Source organism: Gnatocerus cornutus, chromosome 8, assembly GCF_029298725.1.
Source record: "Gnatocerus cornutus isolate USDA-ARS CGAHR chromosome 8, icGnaCorn1.1, whole genome shotgun sequence".
Taxonomy (NCBI): domain Eukaryota; kingdom Metazoa; phylum Arthropoda; class Insecta; order Coleoptera; family Tenebrionidae; genus Gnatocerus; species Gnatocerus cornutus.
In genome coordinates, this window is record NC_142240.1 from 17,393,267 (window position 1) to 17,419,827 (window position 26,561).

The 26,561-nt window shown below is 34.5% G+C and overlaps 2 protein-coding genes across 5 annotated transcripts in view; one reads left to right on the forward strand and one right to left on the reverse strand.

Moving 5' to 3' along the window:
- Nucleotides 1-18,000, forward strand: part of rg (A kinase anchor protein rugose) — a 168,924-nt gene extending 150,924 nt beyond the window's left edge. For all 4 annotated transcript variants that reach the window (XM_088043792.1, XM_088043789.1, XM_088043793.1 and 1 more), the window contains 9 exons: nt 11,103-11,220; nt 11,539-11,641; nt 11,723-11,838; nt 12,872-13,656; nt 15,955-16,213; nt 16,264-16,701; nt 16,749-16,945; nt 16,992-17,143; nt 17,192-18,000. In XM_088043792.1, the coding sequence (XP_087899918.1) occupies nt 11,103-11,220; nt 11,539-11,641; nt 11,723-11,838; nt 12,872-13,656; nt 15,955-16,213; nt 16,264-16,701; nt 16,749-16,945; nt 16,992-17,143; nt 17,192-17,282 (2,259 nt within the window). In that variant the 3' untranslated portion in view covers nt 17,283-18,000. The remainder of the gene's footprint in view (nt 1-11,102; nt 11,221-11,538; nt 11,642-11,722; nt 11,839-12,871; nt 13,657-15,954; nt 16,214-16,263; nt 16,702-16,748; nt 16,946-16,991; nt 17,144-17,191) is intronic.
- Nucleotides 18,001-20,365: 2,365 nt separating this feature from the next.
- LOC148170529 (lipase 1-like) lies at nt 20,366-25,446 on the reverse strand. The gene is made up of 6 exons (XM_088043521.1): nt 25,241-25,446; nt 21,437-21,632; nt 21,022-21,386; nt 20,819-20,977; nt 20,685-20,769; nt 20,366-20,640 (listed from the first exon to the last, which is right to left on the reverse strand). The coding sequence occupies exons 1-6, from the start codon at nt 25,379-25,381 to the stop codon at nt 20,366-20,368; spliced, it is 1,221 nt and encodes a 406-aa protein (XP_087899647.1). The 5' UTR covers nt 25,382-25,446.
- Between the last annotated feature and the right edge of the window lie 1,115 nt (nt 25,447-26,561).

Consider the following 26,561-nt stretch of genomic DNA (forward strand, 5'->3'; position numbering starts at 1 on the left):
TTTTAACTTCTATCATAACTTCTCCAAGATAGAAGATAGAATCGTGAAATTTTTAATTTTCAAATTTTAAAACAATTTATTAGAAAAAAAATTTTTTTTTGGCTCGGATATTTTGAAATTTTGCTAAGAGAATGGACCAAGGGTTATAATCTGGTCAAACTTCATAGCTAAATCGTTAAAACTCCTGAAGTTACAAGAGTTAACGTCAAAACATGAAAATGTCTGTTTTACCGAACTAGAAAAATTTTTGGTAAATTGGTTGTAATTTGGCACAATTAATGAAGAGATTACAACCTTCTCCACTTCATTGCTGTTGTAACTTTGCGGACAAGAACAAATCTTTGAAAAAATTTGCATCTTCAAGCAACATGCCGCTGCAATTCTCGTTCTTGTCGAAGTTTTTCTGTCCTCCAGAAGATCATGTTGCGATGTTATGACTTTTCATCTGCGTCGGAACGGAAGTCCCCATTAGTCCCCGACAACATCCAGACCACTTATGCCTCGACACCGTTTTCGACTTATCCCGTTTTTACGAGTATCCAAGGCGCCATCCTCCGAATCCATCATTAAATTAGCGCAGTACATAACTTATCGACTGGATAACTTCCTATTTCTGCTATTAGTCCAGATTTATGTGTTCCGTGTGTGTGGTTGCCTCCCATCTGTCGTTGATGATGTTGTCCGAAGAGAAATGACAAAAACTTGAGCTAATAGTTGTAACCGAATCGTTTGAGGCTTTTTTGCTTGACGAGAGTGAGTGTGAACACGCCTTTTAATTTATGGAACGCTTTTAGACTGCGAGATGAGAACACTTGTCGGCCGACATGTGAAAGCGTCGATTTTCTTAATGAATTATTCTAATATTAGATAAAGGATCGCTCCATTAACACTGTGGGGTAATTAGTCGTGCAAAAAGAACCAGAAGGACATTTTCCACACTCGTGAGTGCATTCCGGAGAAGTTTTTAAGTGTCTTCATTAAAGGGGGCAAATGGGGCGTACGGAGATGAAGACATCACGAAGAGACGGACGATGCCAATAACTACACTCAACAACGGTTTGATGGCGACAAAGAACGTCGGTAATCCTGCCTCTTTTGCTCGTGTGCCGCGTGCACTCTTCGATACCCTCCTGCTGGGAGCGGCTTTGTTTCCTTTTAGGCCGATACGAACATGTTTGTGGCTATTGTTCGAGTACTTGAGGTATATCATGTTGGTGCCATTGTTGCTCTTTTCTTGTTTGCTTCATGATCACAGGATTAAGGGCCATTGACATTTTTTTCAAACAGGATCAGAGGGAACGTATTCTTACATAAACACGTCTCTTTATGGTCGCAAGTAAAAATTTTTCACGTGTCATATGACACCACCTGGAAGGGTTTCGGCCATTTATTAACGCCTGTTTTCTTACATTATTGCCATCATAATCTCTATCGCAAACAAGATCAGATTTCGCTTTCCAATATTCATACAAAGCATGTCAAAGTCGGATAACATCTCAGCTCAAATTTCTTTTGCTCGATTTGTTCGTGTCTAGTTACATCATTGAGCTCCAGGTGTTAATTACTCAACTGCTTTCAATTAGAAATGGTTACACTGTGTAAAAAAAAAATTACAAAAGTCATATTTATCTGATTTTTTTGTTAATATTGTTGTAATTTGACTTTCTTTTAAAGAATATAAATATTATTTGTGTGAGTTGTCTCCAAGAACAATAATAAATTCATTTGTTTCTCGCTTTTGAAAATTAACAATCATATTTATAAACTATAAAAGTGTTAAAAAATCAATAAACTACGAAAATAAAATGCGGTTTTATGTTAAAAATTCAAAATACAATTTTTGTTCTTTTCTTTTTTGTTAGCAAATGGAAAATAACAGCAACCAAAAATTGCAGTTATAACTATAGTGAAATGATCTTGAAGTTTTCCAGATACTTTGATTTGTAAATGTCATTGACTTAACATTGACTAAAAGGGCATTTTCCACAAAAAAATTGAGCTTTTGACATAGCCAATTTGGAGATTTTAATGCCGAAATAGACTTCCCAAAATTTCGTCGCGGAAATTATTTTCAATTTTATTTATTTAATTGTTATATAACTCCCCTCTATGTTTATAAATGGGGTATTCCATACCAAATCGACCACTTTTGACCCCCGACGTTTTTCGATTTGGCTGAAAGTTTTTCATTTTTTTCTACCCTATGAAAAACAGTTCTTAGAATTTTTTCAAATTTTTGTTCTCCGCCCAAAAAATGACTTTTGTATATAAAAATTAATTTATTGGGATATTTTTTTTTTCAGAATTTTTGTTTTAAAAAAAAATATGATAAATTCAATTAATTTTTTTCTTTTTTTTTGAGAAAAGCTGTTTTCTCTAAGTTTGCCATTTTTTATTTTATTTTATTAAAAAGAACTTCAGTTAATTCTGCTACATATCCGCGAGTGAGCCGATTTTTTTTATTTCATTAAACAAATATTTTTAAAATTGTTTCTTTTTATGTTTTTCTAAAAGCTTTGTTTATACAATAAAATAAATGCAATTAAACGATTTTACAGGGTTATATACTTAATTTATAGTTTCATTTTACAAATATAATGACTAGGATTTTTGTAATTAACATTCAATGATTTTTAAAAATAATGCATTAAATCAGTTATTACTTTCTTCTCTGGCGTTTAAATATTTAACATATTTTGTGTTTACAACATTAAAGAGCAGTAGACTTATAAGATAAAATATATTCGCGTGGGTCTTGTAGATAAGTATGTAATTGTCGTGCCCTAGCTTATCAATCTAATTAATATATTAAATTTGAAACCTAGTTGTTATATGTAGTTGTAGAATGAAGCTATAAATTAAGTAAACAATCCTGTAAAATTGTTTAATTGCAACAATTTTAATTTTATTGTAAAACTTAAAAAAAAAATAATTAAATAAAAAAATATCAAAAAAAAATGGCTTACTTTGGGATATGTGGGAATGATCGCAGAATTAATTGAGGTTTTTTTATGGAGAACAAATTAAAAATAAAAAATGCTCAACTTTGAGAAAATTACGTTTTTTTCTCAAAGAAGGCGAAAATTATATTAAATTTATCATCTTCATTTTTTGTGTTCTTTTCTGAAAAGTACATTTCAAAACAAATCTTTTGAAAAAAAAGTCTCAATAAGTTAATTTATGAAAAAATTATAGCTATTTAAAAATATAAAGCCATTTTTCGGAAAAATTTATAACTTTTTGGGTTAGGAACAAAAAATTGAGAAAACTCTGAGAACCTTTTTTTATAGCGAGTAGAAAGCTTTCAGCCAAATCAAAAAGCGGTCGATTTGGTATGGAATACCCCAAATAGATCCGCAAATAATTTACATTGACATCTTATGCCCACTTTTTAATTCACAGTGAGGAAAGCAGCGAAAACAATTTCGACAAAACCAATGATAACATGTCAAAAAGTACGTCTGTCTCTAACGATAAATATGAAACAAATAACATAATTATTTTTGTTGTTACATAGTGTCATTTATCCCATTCCTGTGGGAACCGGGTCCTTATCAATATTTTTCTAATGGCCACCTGCAGCTGCGATAAGCATCATTTTAGTTAACACGCCGTTTTATTGCTGTTATAAGTGAAGGAGAAAGAAATAAATAGTGACATGGGTGACCCTTGTCGTGTTCCATCATGGGTCTGGCGCCAGACGCTCACGGCCCAAACAATCCCGGATTATCACTCTATCGTTTCATGAAACTTCTTGTACCTATAAATAAAACGAAGCGTTGTTTCAAATTAACAGTGGCGCTTCCTGTATCTTTCGCCCAGCTGGTGTCGGATTACTCTTGATTGACGGACGGTCTTCTTGGGGGAGGTCTAGACGTCGAATTTTGCCAAGGTAGATGTAGAAATGTGTGCGGAATTCCAAGATCGCGACCACACATGCGAGGAACTTTAATTACCGAAGAAAAACCGAATCTCTGTTTATTTACTCTTCCGTGCCATATCGCGCTCGCCCCGAAACACTCGTCCTCCCCCTGTTTCAATCATCCCTTAATCGCCTCCACACGGTCCTGCTAATCTTCCCAAATAATTCATCGCGAGTACTCGCTTTCACGTGAGTCACCCCAAAGAATGTCAAACGACAATAAAATAAACGTCAACGTGTTTCTTATTTGCACAGTAGGCAAAACTGCACGATTTGAATAATTTATGTATCTACAAGCGACTGCCTATAACGCGGATCGTATCATGCAGAGAAGATATCGTTGTGGCAATTTGCTCGTTAAAAAACTAACGAGAAAAAATAACGATTCCATCAGTGATATCAAACGAGTCTCGTAATGTAATGAAATTAAATTTAATTGGTCGGGATGTTTATGCGTAGAGAGAGATCTGGGACGAAACGTTTTTATCTTTCGAATGCTAATTGACGGCTGTAATGGATGGGGACGTAAAAAATTTTAAATTCTGGGGTGTCCAATAAAATTCAAGCAAAACGATGGGAAAAAGGACGAATGATATTTTTTTTCACGACTACCATCGGCGAAATACGGTGCAGATATAATAAAATAATTAATAGTGAATGGACGACTCGGTTTATGGATGCATTAAAATTTTATGTTTGCTTATACGGAGAGGAACGTTTACGTATGTCATGGTGTGTACACGCAAGGAAAATAATAAATAAATTGTTTTAATGGAGAAAGTGAAGAGGGATTTGAGTTTATGCACTTGGGAAGCTAAATTACGGATTTCTTTTTATTTATTCGTGCTTAGAAGCAATCGTGCCTGAAAATATTTAAAGCTGGGGTATTTAAAAAGGGATTTTTTGGTTTCGTGGAAAAGATCCTTTTTACATTCTGTAAATAACAGAATTGATAGGGCAAAGGCTCGACACAGACTGAGAGGTCGTTATGTGTAATCAAATTGTCAACTAGCCAAGTAACCTATTCCTATTTATTGCCAGGAAATCACTGTAGAAGACGTTGATGTTGGTGGATTTTTAATAAACAAACGGACCATACAGTCATTTGCTTAGTGTTTAGTTGACGTTAAGAGGGTACTACAACTTTCTAGTGATTTATTTGTATGCGGTTGGAATAATTGATTTTCACTAATTTAACTTTGACGCGAAAATTATGTTATGTTCGATTGTATAATAATCTATGTTTTATGATATCGTTTAGCGTTCATAAAATGGCTCTTTATGGGCGACGTCCGTAATGATAAAATAAAACGGTCGCATGTTAATGTCAAATAATTATATATAAATTAATGTCAAAATACAATTTCATCATTTTATTGATAACTAGCACTAGGGAACTTTGCTAATAGGTATCTACTACTGGTTTGTTTAAATTAATCGTGGTAAACGCAGCATTGAGTACTTGTATTGAAGTACGGCAATGTGGTTTCTTCAGTGGTTTTTCTGTATGCGTTTAAGTTTCTTCAGACTTCTAAAGTTGGCAGAAAGAAGAGATTCTTTAGCTTATGTGGATATTACAGCTGTTTCTTCCATTTAATGCACGATTTAGGTTTTTTTTTCACTTGCAGATGCCAAATCTCATTCTTTTCAAAGAAAATTGTTTTCGCTACAATCGACGATAAAGCCTTGTATGTAATTTGCTCGGAACTTTACAGTAGAGTACAGTATTTATGTGCTCAAATTGTTTCTAACTTTTACTTCTGAAAAGCGTAAATTTTTTGTTTTATATTTCTTACTTTGAAAAAAATTGTACCTAATAGTTAAAAAAACATTTATGGAATTCTTGGAAATGAAATGTATGAAAAGTATTGTGAACAAACTCAATTGAAAAACCATTTTTTATTTTACAAGAAGAAAAAGTTGGGAAAGGAAGTTTTACCGAATTTTACTTATCAGAACTTGAGCAATTGGATCAAATAGAAACAGAGTTTAATTTATTATAAAAATATTGATAAATTTTGCAGAATTTCATGAGTTTGCTATAAATTTACCTAGATTTCAATCAAAAATGGAAAATTGTTGCAAAAGAAAAAGAACTTTCAGTGAACGACAACATTCAAAATAAGAATCGTCGGATTTTAATCTTATTTTTAGGAAAATACAACGAATATGACCAAATAAACAATTTAAAATTTAGTGATTGTTGTTGTCAAGACATGTCAATAACTACTGGAAGATTTTAAACAATAAGCAGAAAAAATCAGTTGAATTAACGATAAAAAATTACTCGTAGTAGAGTTGCTGCAGGGCGAGCAATTGATTTTTTTTTTAACGAATCTATTTGGCTGAGAATCAGTGAACGTATGTCTTGATATCTGTCAATTATTTGATGTTTTATGTTAGACACATGTTCGTAAGGTGCCAGCCAGGCGAAGTATATTTTATTTACTTTACTTAAAGAAAAAAATAAAATTTGAAATAACTTAGATACTAAAAAAGTTTGATTTTAATTCCATAGGCAACTCAAAAATAGACTGATATACAGTATGGGCGAAAATTTTGAAAAAATTAAAATGCAAACTTCAGCTACTTCTCGTCTTCACTATCATGACTAAAATTTGTATAAAATTTGTTGTATTAGTCAATTAATTACCATTAAAACCAATTGAAATGTGGAAAAATATGTATATTGGCTCAATTTCCAACTTTTTGGAATCTGTCAGATTAAATTACGTATTTTGTTATTTAGGCCTCGATTTGTATTCTGTTTTATTCAAAATTAGGGCTCATGTTCCGACTCTCTACAGTCTTAAATTCAAAATATATTGAATTAATTGCTCGAATCAAATTTCTTTTTTGATAACTGATCGAAATAGCATGGCAGACACAGAATTATATTATTTTATTATTTATTATTATTATTAATTATTATTATTATATTTAATAATTTTGAAGTCAAAAAAATAAAAATTTCGAGTCTCCAAACGAAGATGCCTCATATGCGAAGGATTATGGTGAATTTTTGGAACAATTTTAAGTTTAAATAAATCAAAAATTTACAAATATGTATCAATTGAATTGCAGATAATTTTGTGAATCGAGAAATAAACTTGCAACGACTTTTGAGAATTCGTTATCAGTTATCAAACACTGTTAATAGAAGGACATTTTCAAGTGCACAATGCAAATAGAAAATTGTTTCATACTTTCTCTGTGTTGCTTTCCTTTGTTTTTTTGTACATTTCAAAATTATATAAAAAAATTGTAATTTTATCATTCTCTAATCTAAACCGACTTTTGATCGACTTGTAAAATTTGCTTGAAAATTAGAAAAAACTCTTGTGAAAGATTTGAACGCTCAAACAAACAAAGAGCAGACAAAACGTCTGCGTTGAAGAATCTGGAATTTTTCACATCTCTCGAAACATTCTGCTAAGTTTCACTTCGAAATCGATTGTAATCCAATTAAGCCGTAATGAATCAGCAGCATCAAACTCAAAACTACCATTGAGCACAGTCATTCCAGCGTGAACATCCACTAACAAGGTTAGAGAGCGCCTAATGTCGCTCTACTTGACAGTAATTTTGTTTATCGTCCGTACTCCCTCTTTTAATCCAATCTATTTGGTCTTAATGCAGTTTGTAGACATTACCAGTTGCACTCTGGTGTGACCCTTGCAAAAAAATAACATAAATCGATTTTGGAGTCGTCAGAAAAAGTCGATTCCAGGTAATGGCGAGATATTGATGAAGGTAAACCGCATGTTGTACCCTGATATACGATATTCCCTATCTCGACATCTCGGGAGCGTAATTAAAACGGACGTACAACCACGGTCCGGTTATTTATTATACCTGCCTCAGTTGTGCGTGGCTGTTTGGTTTATCTACATCCTGAGAAATTTTCAAAAAGGAGTCTCTATTTTTTCCATTTTCTCCAAATTGATTGCACATTTTATGTATAATTTATAGTCTTTCGCCCTATTTTTTCCTACTGTGTCTAATCAATTTCTCTAATGCACCCTTGCAGCATCCCCTCGAAACAAATTACGTCAAATCTAATAGATAAATGAGTAGATAAAGCAACACTCACACATGACAGAACGGGTGGCGCGCATTAGTTCAGATTTTACAATAATCTTCTACCCTCACAAGGGAAAAGTTCCACGTGTACGTATTAATCCCTTCAGGTGTGTCCAGATGGTGGATTTTACACAATAATTCAACGCAACCGCGTGACTAGATATCGTAATTTTTCTTAATGTGGTGGTCGATGGACGTTCAATTCCAACAAGAATTTTCACAAGGGTTGTTTGTTAGGGGGTGTAATTTTGTTGTTTTGAAGAGGAGAAGTGATTACGAGGGATTTGTTCGGGTTGCTATTGTGTGTTGCGGGTGCGGACAGATAAACAATGTGAGGGGGTTTTGTGTAACTTGACACCTTCATTTGTCAGATAAGAGAGGCTTAAGGGCATTTTGATGGGGAGGAAGATGAAATTTTACTAATAACCTGAGGATAAGGGCGCATTTAGATTGTTCGACAAAATTAAAAAATGCTTCTAATTTTTTTTTCAGGTTTATTTAATTTTCAATTTCTTCCGGTTTGATTTGAATTTCTCAGGTTTTAAAGGTTTTAAATTTTGACACTATTTTTTTGAATTGCATTCCTAATTCTCCGATTTTTGAATCCAAGGTTTAAGACGGAATCAGAGTGTTATAAACGTTATCAAATTTTAGTACAAATTATAAAATCGTAAATTGAAATTTTTAGCTGTAAATTGCATAATTCGGATTAAAACATTGTAAATTCTCAAATATTTAAAACTCATGCTCATTTTTACGATTTTTGAAATGTATTTTATTCTGTTTGAAAGTTTCAATATTTTTTAAAATGTTATTTTTTCAAATTCATGGAGAAAAGCAACAATTATCAAATTGTTTTTTAATACTTCTAAGCTGATCTTAACCTCTGAAATTTTAGATTCTATGAGTTTGAATTTGTGTTTTTGAATTGTCTTAACTTTTGAAAACTTTCTATAAGTTTCAAGAAAGAAAATTCTTGAATCCAAAAAAATTATAAACTTTTGAAATATTCAAAAGAAAAAGTTTCCAAGTTTTGCATCTTTCAAGTTACCACACGAGAAATTTGAAAATTGATAATGAGATAAATTCTGTAATATTTCGATAATCCGAATTAATTAAAACTGGACAATTGAAATCACCAAACTACATAGCTACATAAAATAAACAGTAAAGATATGACCGTATAAACTAATTTATTCAAAAAACAAGCTTTTTAAAAAAATTCCAATTCGTAATTAGGTTCGAAAAACTGATTATTTAAAAAAAAAATAATTTTTGCTTGGAAAAGGCGTTGGTTTTTCACAACGAAAAGTGAAGATGTCGTTCGATTGACTGAACTTATTTGGATTAAATAAGGTTCGGATTAAGGAACGGTTAGGACTGTAATACCAACTGAATCTGAATAATTTTAACCTGAAATAAATTTCAACAGTTTTTGTCTACGATCGTGCGAAAAGTAGACGTTTTCAAATAGATTTTTTTCAAAAAGTAGCCGTTTAGTAAGTTTTCTGCACATTTTTTGCTTAGATGCGAAAAATTTGCTGTCAAATTTTATTTATTTTTACATTTGATAACTTTTTTATAATTGTAGATAAAACGTTGTAAAATATACGCTTAGAAAGTCCCTTCATGGCATTTGTGCCACTCATGCAGTAAAAATCGACTTTTTAAAGTTGTAACTTAAATAACTATTTTCTTTGATTTTTGAAACTGAAGGTTTTGTCTTTATGCAGAATGTCTCAAAATTCAAAGACAACAACTTCGAAGATCCTCCAAATTGTACGATTGCAGAGATTCTTTTTAAGCCGCCGTTCATTTTTAACGTTTTTGGGGACAGGTAATTAGGCCGAAAAACGGCGTTTGGCGGCCTAGGCCTCCAAAAGGGAAACTAGTTAATTTTATTGTTTAACGGTTGGAATCGCACTGTTATCAATAAACAGTCTGCTGAAGAGGAATTTATTATTTTATTTCCAACATGTCGCTAGACGAGCAACCTGGCAAAGTAAAAGTCACTAGATCAGTTTTTTTTATTTTTTAAATTTTGGTCTAAAAATAGTGTGGTCAAACGTCCGAAAATGCTTTTGGAAGTCTCGGCTCTGCTTCGTCTTCGCAATTTCACTCGTACTTCCAAAATAGCATTGTGATCCAAATAACTATTAAATACACTTCTTTTAAAATAGGACGAACAAGGAAATTTTTAGGAGAAATAAATGCCAGTTGAAACATTCTATTTAGTTGTTAGAAATTTGAAAAACCTTTTGTTATAAAAAGCTAAATATTTAAAGAATTTGGGTGTTTAAAAATATTATTCCCTAAAATTGGTTTTTAGATCTTCAGCTTTATTAGAAGTTGTTGACTCAAGAACAGTTTATCTTTTAGGAAAACGCTCAAGAATTCTTAAAAATTACCTCAAGAATATCATGGATTGTTACCTTCTAATTTCGTAGTTCAATGAAGCGCTTTATTTTGATATTCTTCTATATCGAAGTATTACAACTTTCGTTTAAAACCTTCATTGTTTTCTCGAGCATTGTTTCCAATAAAGCATTTAGTCGTCTTTCGTCGTTTTCCTTCAATTTGACGAAGCCTCCGCGTCCCCTTCTGGTAATTTACGACCAGAAAAGAACTGTCACCCTGACAGAAAGTTTATGGTGGACCTGTTCCGATAGGAATGCCAAGATAACACTTGATATTCCACCGTCCCATTGTTTTTACCTGCGTAGACAGAAGATGTCCCCTTTTTCAACAAAACAAAAAATCATCAGACAGACTCATAAATCCACGTCGGAGTGAGTTTCTCGGAATCGCGGCTTTCGTTCAGCAGGAAAATTCCTGCAAATCCTGCCGTTGTTATCAGGAGTGTGAATTGTATAGCGCAGTCTCCTCTCGTGCCAATGTGGAGCTCGGTAGCTGCCAAATCGATATTATCAACAATCGTGATCAGTTTCGCGGCTCCTCCTACGGATTTTACGGCGGCCATCTTGCCGACGATGGGTGCGTTCCGGATTGCGGAGACCTGAAGATCTAATTAAGATTAATTAATTGATGAAAAAACAGGCGCTAATTAAGGAAGCTCATTTTGGTAATTTCATTACAGGTTTTGAAGTACTGCGATCATTTACACGGGAAGTGGTACTTTTCCGAAGTTAGGGCGATCTTCTCCCGGAAGTACCTCCTGCAGAATGTCGCCATCGAGATCTTCCTCGCCAGCAGAAGTAAGATTTTTTTATACTTTCCTCCACTTAATCAAAACGAGAGAATTATGCATCGACATCGTTTTAATTAGTTCGGACGATTCGAACACGTGTTCTTCGTAAAAATTATTTTTATTTGTTTGTTTATCGTTTTGCAAATTGCTGATTTTAATTAAAACGCTTAAATGTCAAATTCTTGGCGGTGGCAGTGATTGAATCATCGCATCGAATTTGCATACGCGGAATTTTTAAAACGAAATTATTGCAAATAAAAAATTATGGTAATTGAGAAAAAAAAGAGCTTTTAGGAAAATGGTAATTGTTAAATTTTTTCTGCAGCGTCTATCATGTTCGCCTTTCCCGACCAAGCCACCGTGAAGAAGGTCATCAAAGCTCTGCCTCGAGTAGGCGTCGGTATCAAATATGGAATCCCACAAACCAGGTGAGATTTTTTGTTCTGTCTGTCGTCTCCAATTTCCACAACACCCAAAACAATTAAATTTTTTCTTGTCAAAACAACCAGACGAGCCAGCATGATGTCACCACGTCAACTCATGAGGAATTCAAATATGACCCAAAAATGGCAACGCCGAGAGATATCGAATTTCGAATATCTCATGTTCCTCAACACGATCGCAGGTAACTTTTCCAGATGAAAATAGCTCCAGTGTCTCACTCAATTACTCGAAACGGAAACTGTAAAGCCTCGTTTCACAGTCCGTTCTAGAGTGACCCGATTTTGATTTATAATCGGTATTTATAATAAGGTTTGCACATTTTCTAACCGCAAAATATGGTGCAATATTTGAAAACCGGTCATAAATCAAATTCGGTTCACTCTAGAACGAACTGTGGAAAGCAGGCTTAACGGCAAACCGGAAGCATCGTTTTTATGGGACGTCGCATGCGAAATTAACAGTTGTCACAAAGAGGCTGGTTTTAAATTAAAAACGCATTCATCACGACACACACCCGGGGCTAATTATAAACCGTGAATGTCGTCACCGACGCCACTGCTTTAAATCTTCGACTTTTTCCAACGAAGGGTTGTGAGCGGCGTCGCGACGCAAGGGCTTACGTGAGTGAAGTGGCGCCTAATTCGCGTCGACGTCTTCCATCCGCTTGAGCAACCCTCTTTGCTGCACTCAACCCCAGAGTTGATGAGGGCCAGAAATAGAATTCGTACACATGACTCTCGGTTATGGCGAAGATATATTTCAGAGTAATTGGGTAATTAATTACGGGCGGATGAAGTTCGTTGACTTGGCGCGGCCTTGTCTTTCAAAAAACGCGTTGATTTCATTCAGAATCTATAATTACAAAGAGTATTCTTTTCGCGGTTTCGAGATCAAAAGAGATATTTCAAGCGAAGTTTGCGTGCTTGTAGAAACATTAAACTCGGATCAAAATGTCGCGATGGAATATAAAAATTCCTTCGTTTTACTGTCTCTTAAAACGAACCCGTAATATATTCCAAAAGCTTATGTCTGAAACGAAGATATTTGACATCGGGTAGTTTATTCTCTTAGTTAAGTGAAGTCAGCGGAGATAACATCAGTCAGATGTTCATTATAATGGTATTAATAAGGGAGCTGCATTGACGTGGATAAATTCCCCCCGATTTTTTCTTATTTTCTATCGGAGACCCTCGCTCACTTCTTTATGTCTTCAGGGAGGACCTACAACGACCTCAACCAATATCCAGTCTTTCCGTGGGTCCTCACCAACTACGAGACAAAAGACCTGGATTTGAGCCAACCCAGCAACTACCGCGACCTCTCTAAACCGATAGGGGCACTAAACCCGAACCGGCGAGCTTACTTTGAAGAACGGTACTCGACTTGGGAGCACGAAAGTATTCCTCCTTTCCACTACGGCACTCATTACTCCACTTCTGCGTTCGTTTACAACTGGATGATTCGAGTGGAGCCCTTCACCACAATGTTCCTCGCTTTGCAAGGGGGTAAATTCGACTACCCCAACCGCCTCTTCACCTCCGTCGCCCTCTCGTGGAAGAACTGCCAACGCGACACCTCCGACGTGAAAGAACTCATCCCGGAGTTCTTCTTCCTCCCGGAGATGTTCGTCAACGCGAATCGATACAGATTGGGTTTGGATGAGAGCGGGAAAGCGATCGGAGATGTTGAGCTTCCGGCGTGGGCGAACTCGCCGGAAGAGTTTGTCAGGATTAACAGGATGGCGTTGGAGTCGGAGTTCGTTTCGTGTCAACTCCACCAATGGATTGATTTGATCTTCGGGTACAAACAAAGGGGACCAGAAGCCATCCGAGCAACGAACGTTTTTTATTATTTGACGTACGAAAACAACGTGGAATTGGACTCGATTCAAGACAAAGTGATGAGGGAGGCTGTTGAAAACCAAATTAGGAACTTTGGACAGACGCCGTCGCAGCTCTTGATGGAACCGCATCCTCCGAGGAGCTCTGCAATGCATTTGGTTGGTGGTTGATACAGTAAACTCAGTTGACATACACCTAGTAAGATTCTTCTAATGAACTTATTATAAGTTTAAATAACGAGAGTTTCGAATCAGATGACAGTTTGTTTTAAATTTAAAAATGATCAAGTGTGTGTAAAAACAGTAGACTCGATCATTTGAAACTCAAGGGACCTGGCAAAAAGTTCAAATTATCGAAAGTTCAAAATATTGTGTGATTTAAATATCGACAAAAAGACAAGAAAAAATTTAAATAAACGAAAGTCAGAATAAACAAACCAATAAGAGAAGAGAGCGTAAAATCTACTAAATCCACTATCACGAAATGTCGTAAAAAGAAGTTATTAATCCTACTGGTAAAACAGATTTATGTTACGACAAAACTTCAAAAACCTTTTATTAAAGACATAAGTGGAAAAAATGAAAAATTTGATTTTAAACCTCAATGGATTTTTTAAGAATGGTTTGTTCAGAAGTTTTCTGTTTCTCTTGTCCGCTCACGCGAGAGACTTCATATTAACGAGAGTTTAGGAGGGAAAAATTTAAATTAGAGTGTTGGCGGGGAAAAAGTTCTCGATTTTACTTCAAATTAACGAGGAGACCAAAATACATTGAAATTTTTTAATTTATCGAGAGAAATCGGGGGACCAGAAAAAAACTTCAAATTATCGAGAGTCTACTGTATACAGGGTGTACCCGAATAAAGTGCAAAGATTTTAATCCTAATATCAGACACCCCTGTAAATTATGATTCTGCAAAAAAAAATCGAAATTCGAATAGGGCAAAACTCCCTTGGTTTACCCCGTTATTCGACCCTTATTAGCACTAAATTTAACAACTGTTTCCCAAAGACTATAAAAACCGTTTACTCGCTTCTTATCATACTGGTTTAACTTTCACTTAATTACTGGTATTAAAAACATCATTTTTAAAGGTGGCTATTGCGAAAAATTAATTTGTTTGAAATAAATTAGGCCCTTAAAAGGGCCAATTTTTATTTCGATTGGTTTGTAAGGTGACTTTTCGATTTGTTTTGTGGATCAAACTGAAATTTTATTTAGAGACCAAATAATGAAAAAGCTACCCTAAACTATTGCGAAAAATGATTAAATGCTCTCCATTGGACAATTCCATTTAGTTTTATCCGTAAAAAACACTTTTTGAAACTTTAGCCTCAGCACAACACTTGAAGAAACCACTGACAAAAAATAAGAAAAAATTAACTCAAAATAATCCAAATTTGAACAATTTGGCACTGTAAAATCTACATTTCTTTATCAAGATCGTTGTTTAACTGACAGGAACTCCGATAAAGCCATTCTTTTCCACTTGTTTATTACCATTTTTATTTCCAACTTGTCGATGGCCTGGACTGAACTTGACATTGGATCTAAATGCTTTGGCGCCTTGCCTTTTCTGCATAATACAAGGTGTTTATAAATGTTTCTAGCATCAAGGATGGCTCTGGAATTCCTGTCATGCACTATTTTGCCGCTTTGTTTTCATAGTGAATATAACTATCTAGAAAATTATTGATAATGTCATTTGCGTCAACGACTTTTAAGTTACGGTTTTGTGTTTAAGTGTATAATTTTCAGGTTTTAAACCACAATTAGAACAGATTTTTTTTCAAAACTTACTTTGCTACATAATTGAGGTTAACTACAAATGTCAGTTGAAAAATCTAAACCCGCATTTGTAATAAGCAGCAAATTTCTTTGACATTTCATAGCCACTCTTGATGCTAGAAACATTTATAAACACCTTGTACTTTAATCTTTTTTTTCTCGGAAACGGTGACGTTTCGGAACAGGAAATTTTGCCTTTATGTCAAACTGCGTTGTCTGATATTGTATTGGGGTTAAAATCGCACTCTTTCGGGTACACTCTGTGTGTTTCTCTATTATATCGTTGGCTTAGGTCGTTAACTTGCTAAGTCTATTTTGAATTTTTTTGGCAGAGGTCGATAAATCTTAATTTTTGACATATTATTTGTCGTCCAATCTGAGATCTGAAAACTCTTAGACTGAAAATAGATAGAATGTTTCTTCATTCTGCAATTATAACACATAAGATAATCAAACGTTAAATCTTTTATTTTTCGTTTTTACTAAATCGAAAACACAATTGATCCAAAAAAGAACTATTTATGTACCAACCGCTTATTTTTATGGTTGCCAACCGCAAAGATTAGTATTGCCCGGTTCTCTCATAATGTGATCATATAATTGACTAGGTGTATGTCAACTGAGTTTACAGTAGTTGGTGGCGATGCACCACTAACCCTTCTGTTTTAGTCGCCGATGATGTTCTCCAGTATCCCCGATGACGTCTGCATGACCATGAAGTTCTTGTCTAACAGTCCCATCGTTCACATCTCCGCCAATACTTACCCGCAGCTTTCCAACCCATCGGTGGTCACAGTGACCATGCACCAGCAATTCGCGGTGAATCGTTGGAACTCCGGATATGCTGCAGTCGCGCAGTCTCCGAGCTACGCAGACACGCCACAAAACCAAGCTGCCAATCTTCCACTCTCGATGGACTCTGTTCTATGTAAACTTCTTCATTTTGACTGAATTAGGAGACTTAAATTATGTTTTTAGCTCAAACGACCAACAGTACGAATCAAAACCACATGTTGCGTCGTCACTTGGGCGACAACTTCAGCCAGAACCTTCGAATTCGTTCGAACTGCTTCGTGACCACCGTCGATAGTAAATTTTTAATATCCTGTGGCTTCTGGGACAACAGTTTTCGCGTGTTTTCCACCGAATCAGCCAAAATTGTTCAAATTATCTTCGGTCACTACGGCGTAGTGACGTGTTTGTCGCGCTCCGAGTGCAACATTACTTCAGATTGCTACATCGCCTCAGGGTCTGCAGATTGCACGGTTCTGTTGTGGCATTGGAACGCCAGGACTCAAACTATTGTGGGCGAAGGCGAAGTCCCGACGCCCCGAGCGACTTTAACGGGCCACGAGCAGCCTGTCTCTAGCGTGGTTATTTCGGCGGAGCTCGGACTCGTCGTCTCTGGATCTTACAGTGAGTTCACAATGGAGAAACTGTGGGTGTTATTGGGTTCTTTCCAGGTGGTCCCGTTTTGGTCCACACCACGTTCGGCGACCTCCTGCGCTCTCTGGAGCCACCCCAATCGTTTACATCCCCTGAGAACATCGCCATGTCGCGCGAGGGCGTCATCGTCGTCAACTACGAGAAGGGTAACATTGCGGCGTTCACAATCAACGGCAAACGATTGAGACATGAATCACATAACGACAATTTACAGGTTGGTAAGGAGTAAGTGAGAATTTTAAGCGAGTTTGTGGTTTCAGTGCCTATTACTTAGCCGAGATGGCGAATATTTGATGACCGGGGGCGACAAGGGCATTGTGGAGGTGTGGAGAACGTTCAACTTGGCTTTATTATATGCCTTCCCAGCGTGTGATAGTAGCGTTAGGTCTCTTGCGTTATCACATGATCAAAAGTGAGTGTTATCGCATGTTATTTTAGTAGAGTAAAATTTCGGTTTCAGGTTTTTGCTAGCGGGTCTAGCTCTAGGATCGATAGTCGTATTTCACATTGATTTCAATAGATGGCACCATGAATTTCAGCAGCGTTACTAAATCTTAGCACGTACTTATCCTGTTTTAATGTAGTACTTAAAATTGTATTTTATTGTTCAATTACAGTAGCGAGATGTATTTTTTTTTGTTTTGGATATTTTGTGCAATACCTTCATTTGTACACTATACATAGACTTAGAGTTTTATTGTTATATTTTTTTTATTATGTATAGATGTAGATACGTTCCTTTGTAGTAAGTTAGTATTGCTTCATCTGGTGTAAAATACTAACTTATGACGATAGTGTGCATTATTGACTTTTTTTAACTAGCTTATAAGGGTTAAACAGTTCAAGTCAATCTTTAAGCTGGCTTCTAATGAGTTGTGAGTGAGTTTAAGCACATAGTTATGCTTAGAGCTTGCACATCCATTGCCAGCAATTGTTGAAGCCAAGTTTGGCGCACTTTTTCGATACTGTATCCTCATCAGCACGACGCGGTCGATGAAGATACAGTCGTCTTAAAAAACATTCCCTCCAGCATATGTACTATATATTGCAAATCTGTCCAGATATAAAATCAAACTTATTGTATATAAGTACATTGTTTTTTTATGATACGCTACTTAATTATGTGTATTTAAAAAGTATTTAATTCTCGTATTATTTTATTACTTATGGAGATTGTACTTACTTGTAAGGAGAACATTGTATGTTTGATGTTAGCAATAAACATTCATGATTTGTATACACAATATTAAAATAAATGTGTTTTGTTCATTTGTTTATTCCTTCTTTCTTCCCTCTGAGTCTCATTTCAAGTAGTACGCTCAGTTATTCAAGACCAAATTTAATTATTTCTGCACTTGTTTGTTCATAGACGATAAATGATCTTTATATACAGAGTGTTTCATTTCAAAACCCTTCCCTTATTCTTCATATCTAATACAGGGTGTGTTACCACGAATGTACTATACAGGATGAAAAGCTAGTGCACTAGATTGCTTTTGATTCGTATTTTATCTTTTTTCGTGTTGTCATTATTTTGGCGTTTTTTTTACAAAAAAAATTGAAATTTTTATTTGGGGAGTTTTTCCAAAAACGGTTCAGTTGGTAAAACGTCATTCAAATGTCAACAGTCACGAAAGGACGTTTATTATTGGACTAATTTTATTGTTTCGACAAGCAATTAACGGGAGTATCAACTCACAAAACAATGCTTTAAAAAGCTTCTTAAAGCATTAATAACAATTGACAAACAATGCTACAATGTGGCACTTAAAGCACCCAATCAGAAAATAAATTTATAAGAAGAGTTTTTTATGTCTTATGTGTTATTTGTCTATTAAGTCCATTTTTTTACAAAATTTTCCAACGTTGCTATTGTAACGAAGCTATTAACGCATCCGATGCTGAAACGTCTGTTAACGTACTCAAACAAATGCGGGAATAGCTTTGTTGCCATACCAAATGAGGAAATAGTACATCAAAAAAACGAGTTTTTACGATATTTTTTTCTAATTTGACTATTAGATCATTTTTTTACCACAGTTTTCCAATATTAACGAAGTTATAATCGCACCCAAAACGAATGCGGAAATAACTCGGCTATCATAGCAAATTAGGAAATGACATATTGACAAACAAGTTTTATTAAACGCGTATTAAAACATGAGTGTTTTTAAGTTTTATGAAACGAGTTTTCTATGCTATTTTTTCTAATTTGTTTATTAAGTCAATTTTTTTTCGACGTTGCTATGATAACGAAGTTATTAATACATAAATCAGTCTGCTAACAAAAGTCAAAACGAATGCGGAAATAGCTTGTTACAACACCAAATTAGAAAATTGTAGATATATTAAAAAACTAGTTTTATAAAACGAATTTATTTATGCTATTTTTTTCTAGTTTGCTTATATCTATTTTTTTTACAAAAATTTTTGTCTTTATTGTGGTAACAAAGCTATTAACGCATCCAATGCGAAAATGGTCTGTTAACGCATTCAAACAAATGCAAAATGGGAACTAGTACATTACAAAACGAGTTTTTATGATATATTTTTTTTAAAGATCAATATTGTTTGCAAAATTTTCTAATGTTGCTATAGTAACGAAGTTATTAACGCACCGAATGCGGAAAATGCTATACTTTTATGGCAAATTAGAAAACGGCATATTAAAAAACGAGTTTCATTAAACGCGTCTTTTTAAGTTTTATAAAGGAGTTTTTTATGCTATTTTTTATATTTGTTTATCAAGTTTAATTTTTTTCAACGTCGCTATAATAACGAAGTTATTAACATTTCAATCAGTTTGTTACGAGTGTCAAAACGAATGCGGAAATGGCTTGTTACACCGGCAAATTAAAAAATAGTAGATATGTATTTTAAAAAACTAGTTTGATAAAACGCTTATTGAAACACGAGTTTCGGACGAATTCTTGTAAGTTTTATAAAACGAATTGTTTATGCTATTTTGCTTATTAAATCTAGTTTTTTTACTTTTTTTATGTCTTTGGTATGGTAACAAAGCCATTAACGCATTCGATGCGAAAACAGTTTATTAACGCATTCAAAACGATTTTGAAACTGGCCACTGTTATGAAGATAAAACTTTACATCTTTCAAAACCAAAATTTGCTCGTCCGCTTGATACAGAGTGATTTTTTAAAAACGGCAGGCGTTGTAGAATTTTTATTTATGAACCGATTTCACAAATTTAAAAAATAAATTAAATGGTTTTTAATTCCCTATAAACTGATGATTTTAAAAATTTTCTAAATGTTTTAGTATCTTTTGGGCGATACTCAACTTTCTTATTTTAAATTGAAACCCATATTTTTTTTTTCATAATTTGGAAGATATTAATTTTCTTGATTCAGAAATTTGTAATATGTTCTACTTTTACAAAAAATATTGAAAAAAAAATATCAATATCAAATTTAAATCTTAAACTTTAAACCGAACACACCGGTAGATTAAAGATAATTATTTCTCGCGAGTAAACACTGACACACAACTCAGTGCATTGCAATAGGGGAAAGGGGAAATCACTTGCTCGTTACAGCACCAGAATGTCGTCTTGTTTCAGCTTCTTTTCCTAGACGAGACCTTTTACGTAGCACAATTTATTGCATTTTTTGAATCACCTGTATTTCTCCATAACGTACAACAAACTATCATATAATAAACTCCTCGCATTGATAGCCAACACGAAATCTAAATGATTGAACTGTTTGTGTGGGATTCTAAACTTTCCAACGCAATTCGGTAATCGTTTTCTTAAATCGTCGATATCTTCTTCGGTGACCAGGAGATCTCCAGGACCGTAATGCAAAGACACCGGAACTTTGATTTTCGATAGATTATATCCGGGGGCTCCATCCAGACGCATGGTGTCGTCGCTGCGCGCGAATTCTCCTGCAAAACTTCTCCAGACTCCAATTCCTTATTTTCTTACTCACCTGAGAGATAGTACTGCACCACGTCCCCTAGGACTTTTAGTGAAGTTCCCGAAGGATAATACTCCACGAAATGCGGGAAGGTTTTCTGAAAACGAAGGATAACTTCGTGTTTGATTGAACTAACAATGCCTTACTGTGTTAAATTGGTTTAAATCGTCTCCGACCAGCGAGAAGATCACCATCAAACAAACACTTTGAAAAGGCGAACTGTCTTCACATAACATTTGGAAGACTTTACTGATGGAAGCCCTCCGCGGCATGACTTCGCGGATGTTCATGGCCTCGACGAACCTCTTGTTGGAGATAAATATCAACAAGCCACACTAAGAAAACTTACCAAAAGAAGCGAGCCTAGAGAGAAAATAACTCTATGGAGAGGATTCAGCGGGTGTTTCACGTTAGTTAACGGCCCCAGCGCCAAAAAGAGGCGAATTTTCTTATTATAGTTGGGCCGCATCGAACAGGCGATGAACCCACTAGAACTACCTATAGAGTGTCCCAGAAAAAACAAATCCTCTTGCTTTGTGACATTGAGAATGTAGTCAATACTCGCGGGAAGGTCATAATAACCGATTTCTTCAATCCCGAAATTCCAGTACTCGGGATCTCTGTCAGGATCCAGGAATTTGTGCCTGCGCGAGTACGTGTTTCCTCTGGTGTTGAACAGCCAGACGTCGTACCCAGCGTCTGCTAACATGTACGCTGAAGACGAAGGAGTTATTTTTGGGAAGAATTAAGAGAGTTGTACGTACGTAAATCGTGCTGGGGTCCTCTTAGTAGCCACATATCCGAGCACCCCAAAAGCCCATGATGGATCAGAGCCACTGGTCTGTCTTTAGGTCCACTTTTCTGCCCTTTTGGTATTCTGTGTAAAGTCAGGATGTGTCCAGTTTCCGACTCCACGAAGTGCGTGTCCAAACGGTACCCGTAACTCTTCACAATCTGCTCCTGGAACGGTTCAAGGTCTGAAGAAAGTGATTCTTCTATGTCAGTGTGTTAAGAATAAAATGTGGGACAATGAGGAATCTACCGCAATGTTACGTAACAGAAGGTCTAGATTTGGATGAAAGTCCATTTGTGTCACGCGAGATTATGATTATTGAATTTTTCTTTGATGATTAGTGTTAAATTACTAATTCTAAACCGGTTACGACAGGATTTGCGAAACATTGTAATTAGGCCCAAATTTAATTCGATCATTGAGCAAGGAGATTGTTTTGAAGCTGAGGTGGAAGTTGCTTAAGACTCCAGAGGAGTCCGGTAGAGTTATACAACGGTCCTAATTCAATTTTTCCGAGGCTTAAATATTAATGCCAAATTTATATAACCAGAAAGCGGTTTCGCACTTCATCATTGTTGCGCTCAGTGGTTCTACTATCACGTCCTGTATTGTAAAAACTTGTTCTTGGTAGAGGAGACCGGGGTATAATGATCCCTCTAAGGTCTTTAGCATCAGAGCTACAAAACTTTATATTGATAAATCTACCACTTAGGCAGGAGCTTTGACAACTAATGTACTACAAGACCGCCTAAAAATGCATCCGAAATTTTGCATTTCATTAAAATAAAAATAAAGTGCAAGACTGCAGAAGTATCATTTTACACATAAACTAGAGGTAAAATGATTCCTTTCGATCGTAAGGATGTGTTTTATAAGTTTAGCAAACGTTAGTGGAAGCAGTGAATATATTTAAGCATTAAAATAAAAACAAAATAAACTTAAATAACAAGAAGTAAAACAACAAAATAAAAATTGTAGATCAAAATACTCCTAATTTTAGAACTTTTTATTTAAAAAATCTATCCCAAAAATCCGTTATTTTGGTAATTTTAGAGCTACAGCTACGAAATTTGGTGAAAAGACTAGGTTTTAATCGTATATTTACTTTACAAAATTGCAACATTGTAGGTCAAAAGGCAGAAATTTTAGAAATTTTTATTTTCAAAGCAAAGACAAAAAATCCTTCTTTAAAATTCGTAATTTTGATAATTTTACTGCTAGATCTATGAAATTTCGGGAAATTATTAGTTTTTAATCGTTTATTAACTTCGCCGATTTGCAACCTTGTAGTTAAAAAAACACAAATTTTAGAACATTTTTTTGTAGGCGAAACAGAAATATGAGAAATCTTCTTCTAAAATTTGTAACTTTGGTACTTTTAGTGCAATAGCTATGAAATTTCAGGAAATGACTAGTTTTTGATCGTATATTGACTATGTCAAATTGCAAAATTGTAGATCAAAAGACTCAAATTTTAGAAATTTTTATATTGTCAAGGCGAAACCGAAATATGAGAAATCCTCCCTTGAAAGTCGTAATTTTAGTGTTAGAACTCTGAAATTTGGGGAAATTGCCAGTTTTCGATCGGTTATTAACTTTGCGAAATTACAACATTGTAGATCAAAAGACACGAATTTTAGAAATTTTTATTTTCAAGGCGAAGCTGAAATATGAGAAATCTTCCCCTAAAATTTGTAATTTTAGTGCTACAACTCTGAAATTTAAGGAAATTACTAGTTTTTGATCGTTTATCAAATCTGCCAAATTGCAACATTGTAGATCAAAAGACACAAATTTTAGAAATGTTTATTTCTAAGGCGAAGCTGAAATATAAGAAATTCTCCTCGAAAACTCGTAATTTTGGTAATTTTAGTGCTACAGCTATGAAATTTGGGAAAATTGCTAGTTTTTTGTCGTTTATTAAATCTGCCAAATTGCAACATTGTAGATCAAAAGACACGAATTTTAGAAATTTTTATTTTCAAGGCGAAGCCGAAATATGAGAAATTCTCTCTTAAAATTCGTGATTTTTGTAATTTTAGTGCTCCAACTCTGAAATTTAGGGAAATTACTAGTTTTCGATCGTTTATTAACTCTGCGAAATTGCAAAATTTTAGATCAAAAGACATGAATTTTAGAAATTTTTATTTTGAAGGCGAAACTGAAATATGAGAAATTTAACCCTAAAATTTGTAATTTTTGTAATTTTAGAGTTACAGCTATGAAATTTGGGGAAATTACTAGTTTTCGATCGGTTATTAACTCTGCCAAATTGCAACATTGTAGATTACAAGACACAAATTTTAGAAATTTTTATTTTCAAGACGAAGCCGAAATATGAGAAATCTTCCCTTAAAATTCGTAATTTTGGTAATTTTAGTGCTACAACTCTGAAATTTGGGCAAATTACTAGTTTTCGATCGTTTATTAACTCTGCGAATAAACTTAAATAACAAGAAGTAAAACAACAATAGACTCTTATTGAAGACATAAATAAACATTAAAAGAATTAGATTTTTTTTTGTAAAAACGAAAAGTTTTTCTGATTTTAGAAGTTTTTAATTCTGCCAAACGGAAATTGCTCTCTTTTGGTGAAGAGTGAATTTATTTTTTTCAGCAAAAAATACATTCTGAAAATACTGATACTGATACTTTCTCTCACTTTTGTTTTTTTATCACTGTCTTTTGTCAAATATCATACAATTATTCATATTAGAGGTAAAATGATCCCGGAGTTGATTTATCTAGTATCTAAGTGATCGTTTTACCCTAAATGCAATAAGAACAAAGAACATAATCCAAAAATTTACAACATGCAAAGTTGCAACTGAATCTACAAAAAATTCAAAGTTTAATGTTAAGCCTTTAAAACACCACAGGGGTCATTTTGAAATTTTAATTCGAAAAGTAAAATACACTTGATTAAAAAATGCCTTACCTTAGATCGAACCAAGGAAATACGCAAATATGGCTGTAATTTTATTTAATATCTAGCGAACTGCATGCAGGTGCTTGTCTGCAATATCCGCAGGTTCAGCAACATATTCAATCATTTCATTGATAGATGAAGGGCGGTTTGGAAATCAAAAGGAATCATTTTACCTCTGTCTCCCCTACCCTCGGATTGTATTTTTTGTGACGGAAAAAAATAACGAGTTTGTCCCTCAAACTTGTAAAAAAAGAGCCTTGCCCTTGCACTAAATTAACAAACAATAGCTTATAATAATGTAGTTCTACTTGTAAAAATTATTGTCCAAGTAATACATTTTTGTCAAGGTTGTGTTTACGTTGTTTTTATAAACTAAAAATGAGTCACCCAAGAAAGCGAATTAAATAATTTCGATGTGATTAAAACGTCCCAATTCCACCAATTTTGTAAACATTTACTTAGGAATTTCCTGTGAGCATCTGCTTAATCACATTAACGGTTTTTTGTAAACTCATCCACGTCCTTTGGAGATATTCGCTTAGAAATCTACGGAATTTGGTAAAATAGGTGTTGAACCGTCCTCTTCCTTGAAGATTTTTGGGGATTACCACCTCGCCCATGTCCCCATCGCCCGCGCTCATTATTAAAGCCAAGGTCATTGTTATGGTTAACGGTAACGAAATTGAGATGACAATAAACTTTCTTCGGCGTACAAATTCCTTCAATTTTCTCCAATGACCGTTAATAATAGTGAATATGAGGTAAGTAGGGTGATCAGGTTAGTCATCATTCCATCCCGGAATAGTCGAACCGGTACTCGAAAAAAACAAAGAATTGAGAACTCACTGTGGATTTTTGGTCCGCACTTTGGTCTCTCGTTTGGTTGCCCAAACGTGGCCCGATCAAAAATTCCCAAAAATTCGCACTCTCACTGATGTAGACACTACACAAAGAAAAATAAATCACGAAAATGTAGGCATTTTTCATTTTTTTGCCGAAATTTTAGAGAGACCCGCGCGCTTTTCGTTATTGTTTCGGTAATGTTCTTGGCTGATGAGAAAGTTATAAATGTGCTTAAACTATATGGTCGTTTCCATTTCAGTGTGGTAGAAGTCGGAGCTTTACGCTGACGAGCCGCACATTGTTGGATAATTAATCAGTATTAACATTGTGTTGCCCATCGTTATGAAAGATTTATTATAATTTACGGTTAGATAACACTGGTCATTTTCAGAAATATGCAAAAAGGGACGTGAAGTAATTGATTTGTTGAGAAACACTTCCGTTCTAAAAATGAAAGAACTGGGGAAAATTCGTGAAGTTATTCAGGCTAGATGATTACCATTTGTGCGAAAATGCGTCTTATTTATGGCACGCATTATTGAAATCAAGAAAGTTTATAAAAAAAAATATCCGCTATGATAATAATAGATACCGGCAGTACCTTAAAAGTAGTCCGCCTGGTTTTTAGTTCTCAGCAAATCAACTCTGTATTATATGTTGCCTATAAATTTATTCTGTTTGGTACGTTAAATTGAAGATCATTTCAAGACAATTCAGTTGGGACATCCAGAAATAAACTAATTAATTTATCTCAATTTTGAAAGGTTCTATACCAATTCATTGTCTTCCATACTGAAGTACTTAATTGCTTGTCACTACATTTTTCATACACGTACATACATTGGCCGAATTTTCCTGATTTTTCTTAATTGGATTGGGCTCCTGTGGAACACTTTAAGAGAAGTACTCGTATATGCAAAATAAGAAAAAAGAAATAAGTGGCAGTGTTAAAACAAAAAAAAACAGTTTCTTATTTATTCATTGTATTCAATATTACGTTCGGCCATGGCAACAGGGTAATTTTTTGTCTACTTTAAAAAAGGTAGTTATATACACAATAATTAGGAAATTACATATTAATCCCTTTATTGGAATCAGTTGTGTTTCGACTTTTAGAGAAGTGAGTCGTTTCGGGCGTGTTTGTGCTGTTCTGAGATGCACTTTTGCAAGGTAAGTGGTATGTACATGCATTTACTTATTCGATTTGGAAGATTTTCAATTATAAGAAACGTTAGACGTGTTTAATTCTCTGTTTTTTCGGGTTGTTAGTTCTAACAAAAGTAGTTTAATATACACAGTGTTTGTGCTTAGTTTAGACTTTTTT